Source organism: Haliaeetus albicilla, chromosome 18 (genome assembly GCF_947461875.1).
Source record: "Haliaeetus albicilla chromosome 18, bHalAlb1.1, whole genome shotgun sequence".
NCBI classification, from domain to species: Eukaryota; Metazoa; Chordata; class Aves; order Accipitriformes; family Accipitridae; genus Haliaeetus; species Haliaeetus albicilla.
Genome location: NC_091500.1, coordinates 2,539,829 through 2,552,937, shown reverse-complemented (window position 1 = coordinate 2,552,937; position 13,109 = coordinate 2,539,829). Strand labels below are relative to the sequence as shown.

The following is a 13,109-nucleotide window of genomic DNA, read 5'->3' as shown; positions in this document are numbered from 1 at the left end:
GCCCTAATGCCTTGTAACTACGGGGCGGTTGTTGGTTTTTTGGTTGGTTGGTTGGTTGGTTTTTATTAAAAGGTGATATTTAATAGCTTGGCTTTGCAATCCCAAGATGGACCAACCCCTGGTTCAGAGGTGGTTGAAGAGGAGAGAGTAAGTGTTCTGCCAAATACTCTGCTCCCTTTAACACCGTGATAAGCTTCTATTAAACCTAAAATTTGCAGAGTTTTCTCATAAGAAAGTTAATCCCTCTGTTCTCTAGTCTTTGTTAAAGTGAAACACTTGGCTGCTAGGACAATCAAGTTATCCTTGCATGCCTGAGTTAATACTTAGGACGAGTCAGAGTACTCACACACCTCATTGCTCTAAGCTATCTCTGGACTCGGCCACAAGTCAGTACTACAGTCATTCTCAGGTTAATACTTTTGTCTTAAAACATTGCCACTTTATTCCAAAGGAAACTGAAGTTCTGGAGTACGAGGTATCTGAAAAACCACTGGATCATGAGCCCTAAAGATGTGTTTATTTTTAGGCTTCATTGATTTGTTCTGATTCGGGTCACCATCTGCTTCCTGGAGCCCCAGTGCATGTCCTAGTAAGGATCTCAAGATGCTAATACCTTGTGCACCCGAAATAGAGCCAGTTTGCTCTGAACCCCACTTCAGTGGTGTACTTTCCATTAGCAGGTTTAATGACAAGCAAACCCCTCCTTTTCTGCTTTCTTTTATTGAACCGAAGGTTTAATGTGTTAAAAAAAATTATTTTGGTCCACTGTGAACCTGTTGGGGTTTTTGTCTGTCTTTTGTCTTTTTATTTTTTACCTTGAACAACCATGTTTTTATTTAGTCCCTGACAATCTGTATAAATAATAGCTGTTCTTTTCTCCCATGTTTATTTCTTTTGGGGCAGGATTAGTCATATTCCTGCTTTACTGTACTTAGAAGGGATGCAAGAGAAAAGTACTTTACTCTTCAGCTGGAAAGTTTCAGTTCTTTAAACAGATTGTTGAATTCGGGAAATAGCTGTCTCGGAGATGAGCACTGCCTGCTTATTTCTACAGAAGGAGTTCTCAAGTCCCTTGGAGAAAAAAGAAAAAAAGCAGACCGCTCCCAAATTGTATAATAAGTTGCCCTTAAAGAGCTCTTTCCCTGAAAGTATGAGCCTGCACTTGCAGTATGTTATTTAACGGCGCTGAAGAGGGATGTTTCTGCTATTTTCTCCTCTCTCCTTTTCTTCATGCTTCCCTTTCCCAAGGTTCTCCATTGAACTGGTGGTCCCTTTCCCTCCTGTGTCAACAGTGCGTGACAGCCCAAGCTGACAGCTTAGCCTAAGATTTATAGTCAAGTGTCACAATTTGCTGTTATAGTCTTAGGAGAGTGATTATTTCAAAACTTCAACACAAAAACCTGAATACGGAGCAAGTGAGGGACATTTATTGTCCATATGTTCATATCAAGCCCCATGCGATAGAAGAGAAGATACTGTTGAAACACAGAAGTGGTTCTTCTGGCACAGGACCAGTATATTGTGATTAGCAAATGGCATGTGTAGTCTTCACTCTAGCAGGCAGTGGCGATGCCCTCTTTGAAAAGAGGATGCACAGATCTTGTTTCTGGCTTCCTTTTTGAGTTAAAGCGAACAATGTTAAAAGCTAAACTGAATTAAGATACTGGAGATGGAGAAAGAGTTTTGGAGATGGACTGAAGCTGAGGATTTCACTAGCCAGACCAGCATGACCTCAGATCCCTTTGTCATCTGGTTGCTCAGCAGTCTGTCTTTGCATAAAAGAAAACTTTGTACACTATGAATTTGTACACGTAGCTGCTTATCTGTTAAAATTTGGGGATGCCTCGGTTCAGGTTTTTACCTCTTTGGAGTATGTCATCACAATGCAATAAAACAGCAATGCTCCATCCTTTTGTGACAAAGGTTTGTTTGTGATTCCAAAATTTCAAATGTAAGTTTTAATGTTCACCAGTTTGACAATATTTAATCCTTTAAGTGAACGATGCTCTGTTTTTTTTCATTCCTGCAGGCCGTCCCACGAATTATGGTTCAGTCTGCCAGTATTGATGCCAGTGCTGCAAAGATAAAACAGGTGAGCACGTCCCAGGATGTGATGATACAATTTTCATATTCACATCCCTGGAAACCAGAGGTGGCAAAAGCAACTGCTGGGTTAGCTACTTAAAACCTGTTGTGCTTCTACTGTTGCTTCACTGTGAGACAACAAATGCAGTGTGTGTTGCTGTGTTTTCTTGGGTCCTGGTAAAATCTCCCCTTATATCGCTAGTTACACATTTATATTTGAAAGCCTGGTCAATCATATGATTGCATTAGCAGTTAACTAGCTGAAATTTAGCTGTTTTGGTGCTTTAAAAGGCAAATTGCTAGGCTCTGATGCTTTCTATAAACAGAACGTGTCTGTTATTCTGAGTGTTGAGCTTAATTCTCAATTTTACATTTCAAGCCAATTCATGGTATCGGTGTGAAAAAAAGGCTCTTGCTAAGCTGGAGAGAAAATAGACCCTATGATCTCCCACAGTTCAGCAGAACTTCAGTCTTATGAATAGCAAATCAGCTTTCTCCCACTGCGCTTTTATTGTCTTAGCAAAATGTGTGTTATCTGAATGCTTAAAAGGGAAAACCCAAAACAAGAGCAGAGCTCCCAGAGTCCACATGTACACCATCCTCTCCATAGAAAAGCTAAAAATATGTCTTTAATCCGCAGCAATACTTCAAAAAACTTTTCTGTATTACATTTCGCTTAGCAATAGCAAGCTAGCCTTTAGTTCTGAAATTCCTGTAATTCGATCAAATCTCTCTTTCTTCAAACGCCACTTACATTGCTAGTGGAAAAGGCACTTCAGAATAAGGTGAAAATCCTGTAGTTTGGGACACTTAACCACTAGATGGGATAAACCACAAAATTTTGAACGGTAAACAAAGATGTACACCTGAGAGTTAAGACAGAATATGTACAAATCTGCTGTCCTCCAACCACTTTTTTTCCCCCCCTTCATATTAGCAGCCTCCTCCCTCCCTCCCAAAGAGATTTAGAGACATCCTAATCTTTTAGAGTACATGTGCTGGCAAAAGATATTGATCTATCAGATTTAGTAAACTTTACAGCCAAGAAATACATCACTAAAATGGGCTGTTAATCTCATGAGGTGCAGTTAATTTCATACTCTGAAAGTGTGTGGTGCTGGCGGCATTGAGGTGGGAATGGCATTTGGGAACGGGGACATAAATGACAGTTTAGTTGGAGAGGCATGATTTATCAATCCTGAGAGTTAAGCCAAATAACTGTGAGAGACTTATAGATCATGGCTGTTTCACATTTCATATAAATCCTGCTATTCAAACAGCAAATGACCATTCCTGTAATATAAATAATTTTTCAGTAAATATTGGGGAACGTATTTCTTTTAGTTGACACTTTTCTTATTAATGGAAGAAATGAGCTGACAATCCTACCAGGTTTGCAAAGCTGACTTCGGATCAGCTTGCATCTTTTGGAGATTGCAGCTACACAGGGATTTAGATAAGCTGAAGGCCTTAGTACTACCCAGAGGCCTTGTGCGTATCCTTTTAGCCCAGATATTGTGGATAACAGAGCTCCACGGTCCCTATCCTCTTCTGTTTCAGATTAACCAAGAAGAAGCAGGGAAACAGCCATTTGAAACTGTAGTGCAGGTGTCCGAGGCAGACAAGAGTCTGGAGAAGACACCCAAAGTGCCTTTGCAGCAGCCCACAGGAGATACCCAGGTGCAGGACTCCCAGGAAGGACCTCCAAGTCCTCTGAGTGAAGCCTCCAGTGGGTACTTTTCTCATAGTGTCTCGACAGCCACCCTCTCTGAAGCCCTTGCAGCGGGAAGTGATGCTGTGGCTCAACCAGGAGGTCAAATGCCTGCAGTGAGTGACTTCCCAGCTCCCACTGTGGCTCAGGTCTCTTCTTCTGACATGCCAGGGCGCTTGGACAGTTCTTCAGAAAGCTGTCTCGGTACTAAGAGAGAGAGTCTACCCGCCTTTAGCCTTCAAAGTGCTCACACAAGACCTAAAGACAGCACTGAAGTGAATGGAAATGATGCTTTGAAATCAAAATCTTGCACATCTCCTGTGACTCCAAGTGAGCAGGCAAATGATGTCTCTGTAGCCACTGATGCAAAAACCTTTCTTTCTACCTCCACTCCAAAGAAGGAGTTGTTATCTAAACAATCAATGGAGTCAGCAGGACAAGCTAGGAAAAAAGAAGTGGCTTCTGGGGCTTCAGAACTGGAGTTTCCCAAACCACAGATTCGTCCTGACCAATTGTCCCAGCCTAGCATTGCAGCCTCCCCCTTCAAAATCCAGAAAGTCAAGACATCAGAGCTGAAGTCTTTTACAAGCATGCTGGGGACAGATCCCACATGTTCACTAAACACAGAAGAGCAGCAAGAAGGAGAAAAGAGCACATCCACTGCCCGTGGACAGAACCATAATGGATCAGAGATGGCAGAAGAAAAACTGGAGGTGACTTCTGACTCTGAAGATGCCAATGAAACTCCTGAGTGGCTGAAGGAGGGAGAATATGTCACAGTTGGCGCAAATAAGACGGGCACCGTTAGATATATTGGGCCCACAGACTTTCAAGAGGGAACATGGGTTGGTGTTGAACTGGATTTACCTTCAGGTAAAATATGATCTAGACCGGGTGTAAAGCAGACAGCATGTCAGAATTTGTGGTGTTCATTTTAATGCCGCTTTTTGATGAAGGGGGTTTCATTAGCCATTACTGGGTGTATTTCGAGAAGGGAAATATAAAAGATCTTTCCCTACTGTAATTTTTTTCCAGTCTGCCTTTGTAAACCTGGTCTCACTGACCTCTGACTGAATTGTGTCCCCTTTCAGTTATTTCATTGGCTTCTTACAATGGAGGTAGGAATCAGGATTGCTTTTACAATGCAACTCGGTAAGTGTATAGTTGCAGGAGACGGGCTTTGTGTCCAAAGAGTTCTCCTGGGCTTCTGCTCTGAGGATAAGGGTGTCCAAAGTGCAACAGGAGTTGTGGGATTCAAATGAGCAAAGGAACATTTAGGCTAAATAAGTTGCAAAGTCTCTTTATAGGTTACCTAGTCTCTCGCAAGCTATTTTAAAATAAGCTGTAAAATTGCAAAAGACTATTTTTTTGTGTGTGTACCTATGTGTATGAAAACCAGTAGGAAATAATCATACAATGACCACCAGGACATACAGGTGATTTAAGGTTTATTTCAGCTTCTTATTTGTCATTCCTATCTGACTACTACTCCTATCTGTACAACTGTAGACTTCACAGAATTTAGGCTCTAATACATGCTTTTTGGAAACTAGGGTGCTGTTCCTGGGGAGGGCTCGTTCGTATGTGCTGTTGTAGCATGATGCAGGGAAAACAGTGACTTCAGCGCAAGATGAAAGAAAGATGATGGCTGGCATTTGTTCTCTGCTGGAGCTCCAGGCTTCTTAACTCCTTTCCTCTGCAGGTTCACGTCCACTTTCATGGGACTCATTTTCTCCAAGAGTAGGCAGGACTGGGGGAAGGCAGGGTGTGCTAGTGGAAAATTCAAGAGACAAGCAGTAGATACCGCTGCCTTTGATAGTAAGAGGGTTTGGTTTACCAAGGGCACGTAAAGCTCCTTATTTAAATCCTTTTAACCAAGCTGTAGCATTCCAAGTCTTGCAGTGCAGGCTCTGTTGGGTGAATCAGCACGTCCCAGGGAGTTGCCTAACGCTTGTCTCTGCTGCACAGTTCCCTGGGACTGGAGCCGTTCACCAAGATAAATAACTGTGTCAAGGATCCAGAACTCCCATTAAATGAGCAGTTATCTTCCCTGCGCATGGTGTGCTCATAAAAGCTAAACTGGATGGTGTGTTTTCAGCTGGTTTCAGAAAACTCTCTGGAGTCTGCATTCCTGGAAAGCAAACTGTAGCTCTAATCCCTTTGAAAGTTGTAGAGCCAATCCTCAGTCCTGAATTCATGACTTATTTTTAAAAAATTAAAATAATATATTTACAGATTCATTTTGATTTTGGAAAGTCACCTTCCCTCCCTGTCTGGCTACTCTAGTCCACAGTGCTAATTCTGTTAAGCTGTTTGCACATAGCCAGTAAGCATCAGCTTCACTGTCTATGGAAGAGTTGAATGGCTACGAGATTTTTGGTCTGTTGAGGACTCAGCTGCTGGTGTTACTGGATATTTTTTTTCCTTTCTGTTTCCACAAGGATTAAGTCCCTGATTTGCTAGAGGATAACAGGCTTCTAGCACATCTGGAGCTTCACTTGGGAAATACAGTCACAAACTTGTACCTTTGTCACACTACAAACGGGTAGAAGTCCACATCCTTAGCCACATGAGGGTATATTGAACCCAACACGGTAACGGTGGTAGAGAGAAGGAAACACCCGTAGAACAGAAGGGGTGACCTTATGTCATTTAAAGAGCTGTTGTATCTTTTCGCATTCCCTTTACAGACCCGAGTGGTCTCTGACCCGGTACCCAGAACAGTGATCGTGAGAATTTTAAATGATCTAAAGGGAGAAATAGAAAGGTCTCAACAGCATCAGCGTAAAGAAATTATTTTCTGTTCTGTGGAGGTTTTATGACACGGAAACAGTAACTCTTCTCAACTTCAGACTCTCATCAACTCAGAAAACCAAAAGCTCTTTTAAATGCCTTTTTTCCTTCCTTCCTGGTAGTTTGCTAATGCATCTGTTGCTGAACTGATTATTTAACGCTTTTGGTGAAATTCCCCTGAAAGAATTCCCCTGAATAGCAAGTGGGGAGGAAGAATAAGGTGGAGTGTCCCATTCAGAGTAACTGTCTCCATGCAGTGGCTTTGCTGGTGTTCAGCAGCGAACTATACTGGTGTCACAGGAGCACAAGCCCGCAGCTAGGAGCCACCTGAATCAAGTCCAGCCTTCTGCTGTCGCAGGCAGCTGCTTCCTCTAATCTTTCAATTTTATCAAGTTCAGCTATAAAACCAGCTGATGTCTTTTTATCTTCACTCCTTTGGGAAGGCTACTCCCACTTCTCTGGGAGTTGGAAGACTTGTCTTTATATCAGTAAGTGTATCGACCTTCAGGTTTGTTTGCTCTTGTACCAGCTTTGTCCTCTAGTGCCCATAGTACTCTCCCCTCCTGGGTGTTTACCTTCACAGTGTATTTATAGGGAACAGTCATTTTCCCTTTCCGTATTTTCTTCTTGCTTTCTTCTTCTGGTGTCCTCCTTGTAGCACACCATATGCACAGAATAAAAGCCATTTTGTCTATCATCTTTCTTTCTCTTCTTGTCAAAGGTAAGAACGATGGCTCGATTGGAGGGAAGCAGTATTTCAGATGCAACCCAGGCTACGGATTGCTTGTGAAACCAGGCAGAGTTAAAAAGGCCACGGGACCAGCAAGGCGGCGGAGCACCGGATTGAGGTTGCAAGGAGGAGCCGCCGCCGAGAACAGAAAGAGTGGCAACTTCTCCGGTTCAGCCTCCAACCTGGCTTCGCTCACAGCCCTGGCGAAATCAGAAGGAGGATCGACGCTGCGACTGGAGAAGAGCCAGAAAAATGCGGAGAACAGGAAATCCTGGGCAAACTGAGACAGCCCTACCCACCGCAGCAAACACTGTGCAACGCAGCCAGGGGAGCAGGGCTTCTACCTTCGGGAAGCTAAAACCAACCACGTGAACTTCTAGTTTGTGGCAAACACTAATGAAGGTTTTTTTCCTCTGCTTTGGGTGATTGACATGTTAATTCTTTGCCTTGTCATGGTGCTGGATCTACGTCCTTTGTTTCCTGTTACAAATTGTGACGCTTCAGGGTATGACTGATGGCAGCTGGTGAAAGCTGGTGGCGGTGGGTGGGTGTACGGTCTGCTCTCTTCCACCTTTCAGAGAAGGAAGAGACACGTAAATTGTTCAAATTATGGCATGGCTTTCCAATAGCTGCAAAATACTACCCATGCACCAGTGCTTCTCTCGGTGTGACTGGCAGTTCTAAAAAAAAAACCAAAACCCCAAACCTCGCCAAAATAACAATTCTGTTCTAATTTCATAAGAGCTGTGCCTGTATCGCATAATACGTGGTGAAAGGGCAAGGTTATAATAATTCTAGACAGGCAGAGAAGTGAATGGAAAACTTTATTTGGAAATAAAGAACCCCCAAGCCCCCTTTATTTAAAAAAGCAACAGCTCTCTGGTTATGTGACTGGAACCAGTGCCCATCTTGATTACTGTCCTGTTGTCCATCTCTCCTTCTGTGGAAATCAGCACACTCTTTCTAGCTGATTTGTTGGGAATGGGAGAAGGCCCATCACCTGCCCTGTAATATTTTTGATCCCTTCGTTCTAGGAAAGAGGGGAGTTGAGCGAATTTGCTGTCTCATCTGTTTAATGTGTGCTCTCACCATGATAGGATCCCCTGTCTCACTTGCCCCAAAGTGGCAGGACCTTCTTCTCTTGGTTCTGCCCTGTGGGCCAAGAGGATTTTTGCAGAGATATCAGCATTTAAGTGCTTCGATGTTCCCACCCAACCTCTGGAGACACTTGGATTTTTACCAGTTATGAGAGCAGAGGGTTGCTATCCTTGTAATGGGATTAATCCAGTGTATTTATTTTTATTTATTATTTTAAAATATGAAATGTTTGCGCTTTACAATCATCCACTGCCTGATGTTGCACAGAGGAGCTCTGCTAGCACCATACCAAGCGTCAATCCAAAGAGGAGGTGCCTCCGTCGCCAGCTAAACCGTCCCAGCAGCACGCGAAAGCAAACCCGGCTGAAGAGCTGAAGAGTCGTCCCCAAAACTAATCTCTCTCTTGAAAGTGGGAGGTTTGGGCTGGCTTTTATAAAACGTGATTTTATTTTTGGTAACCCTTGCTGGTTTTTAACTGCCTGTGGCACAAATTATGTATTACTGCATGTGTGTGTATATATAGCTGTGCGTATATCAACGTACACACACTCATTTTCTAACGAATCAAGAAAGGCCACAGACTTTTATATTCTGAGCTGTTTATATCTTGTTTAGTCATCACAGGGGGATTGGACAGCTTGAGCAATAGACGTTTCATCTACATGGAGAATATTTAGGATGCTAAATTAACGATTAAACTTTAATATGTATCTAGTCGCTGCCCGTGCTGCACGTGGGTATCTAAGTGCCTTAGCCATCTGGTTCAGAGGTCCAAGGGAAAGATACATTGTCATCAAAGGAGATAGGGATGCTTAGCGAAGGAGATAATTATGCTGATTTACTGTAATTAATATCATTTATGCAGAAGGAATAAAATTAAAATAGAAACTAATCTGTAGCAGAAATAAGTAGGATGGGTTACAATGCAGCATGCATAGTACTGCCAGGGATTTGTATATCCTTTCAGCTTTGTGTAACTAGTTTCAGTGTTTCCTAAATTTTCGTAAAGAAATCTTAATATAAAATGTACAGACCAGCTTTTAAAGATATTTTTAGTGTACAGTTTTTCCTCCTTTTCCTTTGCACGAACCTCCTGTCCATTCAAGCCAAGACGATGGGAGAAATTTAGTAACAAAGAATTCGGATGCTAAAATCCTGGTTTTTAAAATTGTGACTGTTTTTATAGATGTGATTCATGCAATAAAACGATGTTTCGTTTTGAGGTATGACAAGTCTTGCTGATGAAAGACCACCTGCTAATTAAGATGATGCCTCTTATACTGCCTTGTAAGTTTTCTAAAATCCATCTTTACTGTTTTTTCTAATTGCACTTTGTTCTGATGTGCTGCAGAAAGTTAACCTAATGTGAAACAGCCCCCTAACCAATAGCTGTGTTTTTTAGTCTCAGCATTTCATTTACTGCATTTAGGGATATCTTTAAAACTTCTTGGTGTTTGCTAGGTGGCCCCTTTGGGCGAGATCTGAAGGGAAGAACCTGTCCAAGTCCTTTTGAAGCCTCTTTTCTTGCACCGCTGTCTCTGAAGACTGGAGTTCGGTGGGACCAGTGTAAAGGTATCAAGGTCGCAGGAGTAAAAGGGTCAAGCAGAAGGCAGTTGGGTTAATAGTTCACTATTTATGCTACCCACTATAAATTCCTCTGGCCGTATTTGTACTACAGTTCTGACCGTGTAAGGACGTATTGCAGTGTTTGCACATCTGGGGCATGTGGTCAGAGCCTACAACCAGCTGATACGGGGTGGATTTCCTTTTCTACCCACCCTTGGTTGTGTTACAAAACTGTGCTATGTGTATTTAGAGGGGTATGAAACATGGTTTGAATAGAACATACTTGCTGCCTCCTCTAGGATAACTTGTCCTGGAAGCAAACATCTTAAAAATGGCTGGTATGTTTTCAAACATCACTGGATGTTTAGCATGATGAAGTGGCTCTGTAAACAGAGCGCCTTGTTGACTTTGGTGGAGGAAGGATTTTACTCATAGCTCTCTTGGTTTTTACTGTCACATTTGACTTTTGAAACTAAACCTCTTCTCAAATTCCACCCTGACACCTGCCCCCAAAATGAAGCCACCCTAACCGAATCACCCTGATGTGGCACAAGCTCCAGAAAGCCAAACAACCCAAATTCGGTGGTGAGGATGTTCTTAGAGGACTTCTCCAACTCCCTCCTGCTCACCTCAGCTTTCCTGGTCACATGAGGTTTCTTCTAAAGATGTTTTTCAAGATTTTGGCACAGTGAGTGCACATCCCTCTGCTCAAAGCCATCTGTTACTTTGCACCAGCTAAGCCAACTAACCAGAAAACAGTTTAAAACTATAATGAAGGTAATAGAGATATGTATTTTTTATTGATAACATTAGAAAAACTCTATGCTCGGCATAAAGGAGGAGGTGCTCTTAACTGGAACCGCCCAGCAGCTGAGGCTGGCGTGTTAATAGCTATGCATATTTTCCAAGATTTTCATGCACTTTATACAGGGAAGAAGAATATTTAATGCAGGAACTATAATTTGTAGCGAGTATCTCATCTCCTGCGTCTGCCCGATGGTGCAAGCTTGTGTTTTGTATCCCTGAACCGTGGATGGGTCTCGGATTCTGGGTGTAGAAAATTGTGTTGGTGGGTAGGAACTGTAAGGGTCCAAAGCTGTGTCCGCAGTTCTGCAGGTCCCTTCCTCCGCACAGGGTGCGGGATTCTGAAGCGTGGTGTCGTTTGCTCCAGGTCAGCCAAGAGGATGCTTTTCAGAGAGACTTTTGGGGGTTTTCACAAACCAAGCCAAGACTTTTTCCTGTGTTATGTTCAGCTCTCTCATGGTGTTTCGATCTCTATGTCCAAAACAATACCTTTTCAGTTTGAGGGCTTCGGCTCTTTGCTGTTTAGTGATGTAGTTTAGTTGAGGAAAATGAATAGAAACAAGTTCTGCATGGTAATACTGCCCGAGTCCTTAAGAAGAGAGTTTTGTCAGTGGTCGAGATGGAAGCTCCCTGCTGCCGTCCACGAGGCAGGATGTTTGAAACCTCTTTGCTCTCCTACAAACCAAGAAATGCGCCTTGTTCCTACCTATCAGTCGTGAAAACCTGTACGAAACGAGATTGGGTGTTGTACGGACCTGTTTGTACGATAACGGAGCTGTTGAGTTTTTTCTGTGTTTATGCCTGTGTTGTCCTTACGCTGGTACTGCCAGTTCTTTGCACAAGAAGTTCAGTTTTTGCAGTGCCTTATCCCTGGGTCAGCAGCTAATGCAGCGAGGGGCTGGATTTCATACCGGCGACGAGCCTGCTTCGCTTTTAGGAAAGGAAGATTGTGATAAGTAAAGGTGCAGGCTGGTCACACTACAAAATACTCTTGAGTTGGGTCACAGTTAAGTGTCTTGTTCCTAGGTCTCCTTTATCCGTCTTTGCTTTGGTTTCTGCGCTCTCCACCCTCCTCCTAAACCACCATCATATTTTTCAGCCCCAAGAACCACGTGGCTGCCGCTGTCTGTTGTGAGTCCCCAGCTAGGCTGGGTTCAGCCGGCGGCGGAGCCTCCTGGCGCAGCCTGGCTAAGCCTTGTCCTGGCTCTGGCATCCGAATGCCGCAGCGGAGAGAGCGGGGACGTGGGTTGGGGCTCCTTAAACCCAGGCAGAGTCAGGAGTGCCTGGCGCGGAGCGGGAGAGATGCATTAAAGACATTTCCCCTTCACCGGCCTTACCCGCTCAACAGGAGCGGTGCCTTTGTTCGGTAGAAGGCAGCTGCTCTCCCCCTCGCTTTCCCCTGCCAAAATGATTTTGAAGCCGATACAGGAGCTGAGCTCCGAGCAATAACCGGCAGGGTGTGAATCAGCGTGTTCCCGCCTCGCTTCAGACATCCTTGTCTCTAGTGCCGTTCCTCCCCGCGCGCCCCAAGTGTGCTCGTTGCAGCCAGCGTACGTTTTGCTTTTTCACCACCGCTAACGTCCGCTGTGTCTTTTCCAGCACGTCTTTCTGTTGATTTCTGTAAATGTAGTGGGTCTGTATATAAAGAGTGGCTATTTACACTGTGGTATTACGTGTCGATTGGTGTACTTTAAATGAGCTAAAATCCAAAGACACTTTGTAATGAGCTGTAAAGTTTTTAATTATTTCTGTACAATACTAAATTACTGTTATATTGTATTATACATGCAATGCAGCCTGCAGTACCTAAATAAACATCTTCTTTAGAGCCGGTAAGTCTGCGCTTTGTTAATCCAGATCGTATCACCAAAATGTTTAGATGCATTCACAGCCCTGTGATGGAGGAGCATCACTCGTGGGTGCCGAGATCTGTTTCAAACCAGACTTTTGCCCTCTTGCCTGCAATTTAGGGACCTTCCCATCAATGAGCAGAAACCCACGGCTTTACCTTCCCTCCTCTTTGATGCTCAGGAAGATAGCCCTTTGGTAACAGCCATTGAGGTTTTGGAATCCTTGTCACCGGCCGTGGGTCCACAGAGCTATGCTGAGCCAGGGGAAAGCTTTATTAATGCTCATTTTCCCTATCATTATGCTAAATAAAAGCAGATGGAGGTCTGGTCATGCTCCCCCTTGCTCTCCAGCTGGTGGGCTTCAGACAGGACAAGGGGTTGTTGCTGCTGGCCCTGCCCTTAATCGCTGCAGTGATTATTTTTTTCCCTCTGCTCCTGTTCCCCTTATGGGTTGTTAAAAACCAGCTGCTTG

The 13,109-nt window shown here is 43.6% G+C and overlaps 1 protein-coding gene across 4 annotated transcripts in view; it reads left to right on the top strand.

The window, feature by feature from the left end:
- Positions 1-12,623, top strand: part of KIF13B (kinesin family member 13B) — a 129,671-nt gene extending 117,048 nt beyond the window's left edge. For all 4 annotated transcript variants that reach the window (XM_069805532.1, XM_069805530.1, XM_069805531.1 and 1 more), the window contains 3 exons: positions 2,030-2,092; positions 3,646-4,669; positions 7,311-12,623. In XM_069805532.1, coding sequence (XP_069661633.1) covers positions 2,030-2,092; positions 3,646-4,669; positions 7,311-7,603 — 1,380 coding nt within the window. In that variant the 3' untranslated portion in view covers positions 7,604-12,623. The remainder of the gene's footprint in view (positions 1-2,029; positions 2,093-3,645; positions 4,670-7,310) is intronic.
- Positions 12,624-13,109: the final 486 nt, after the last annotated feature.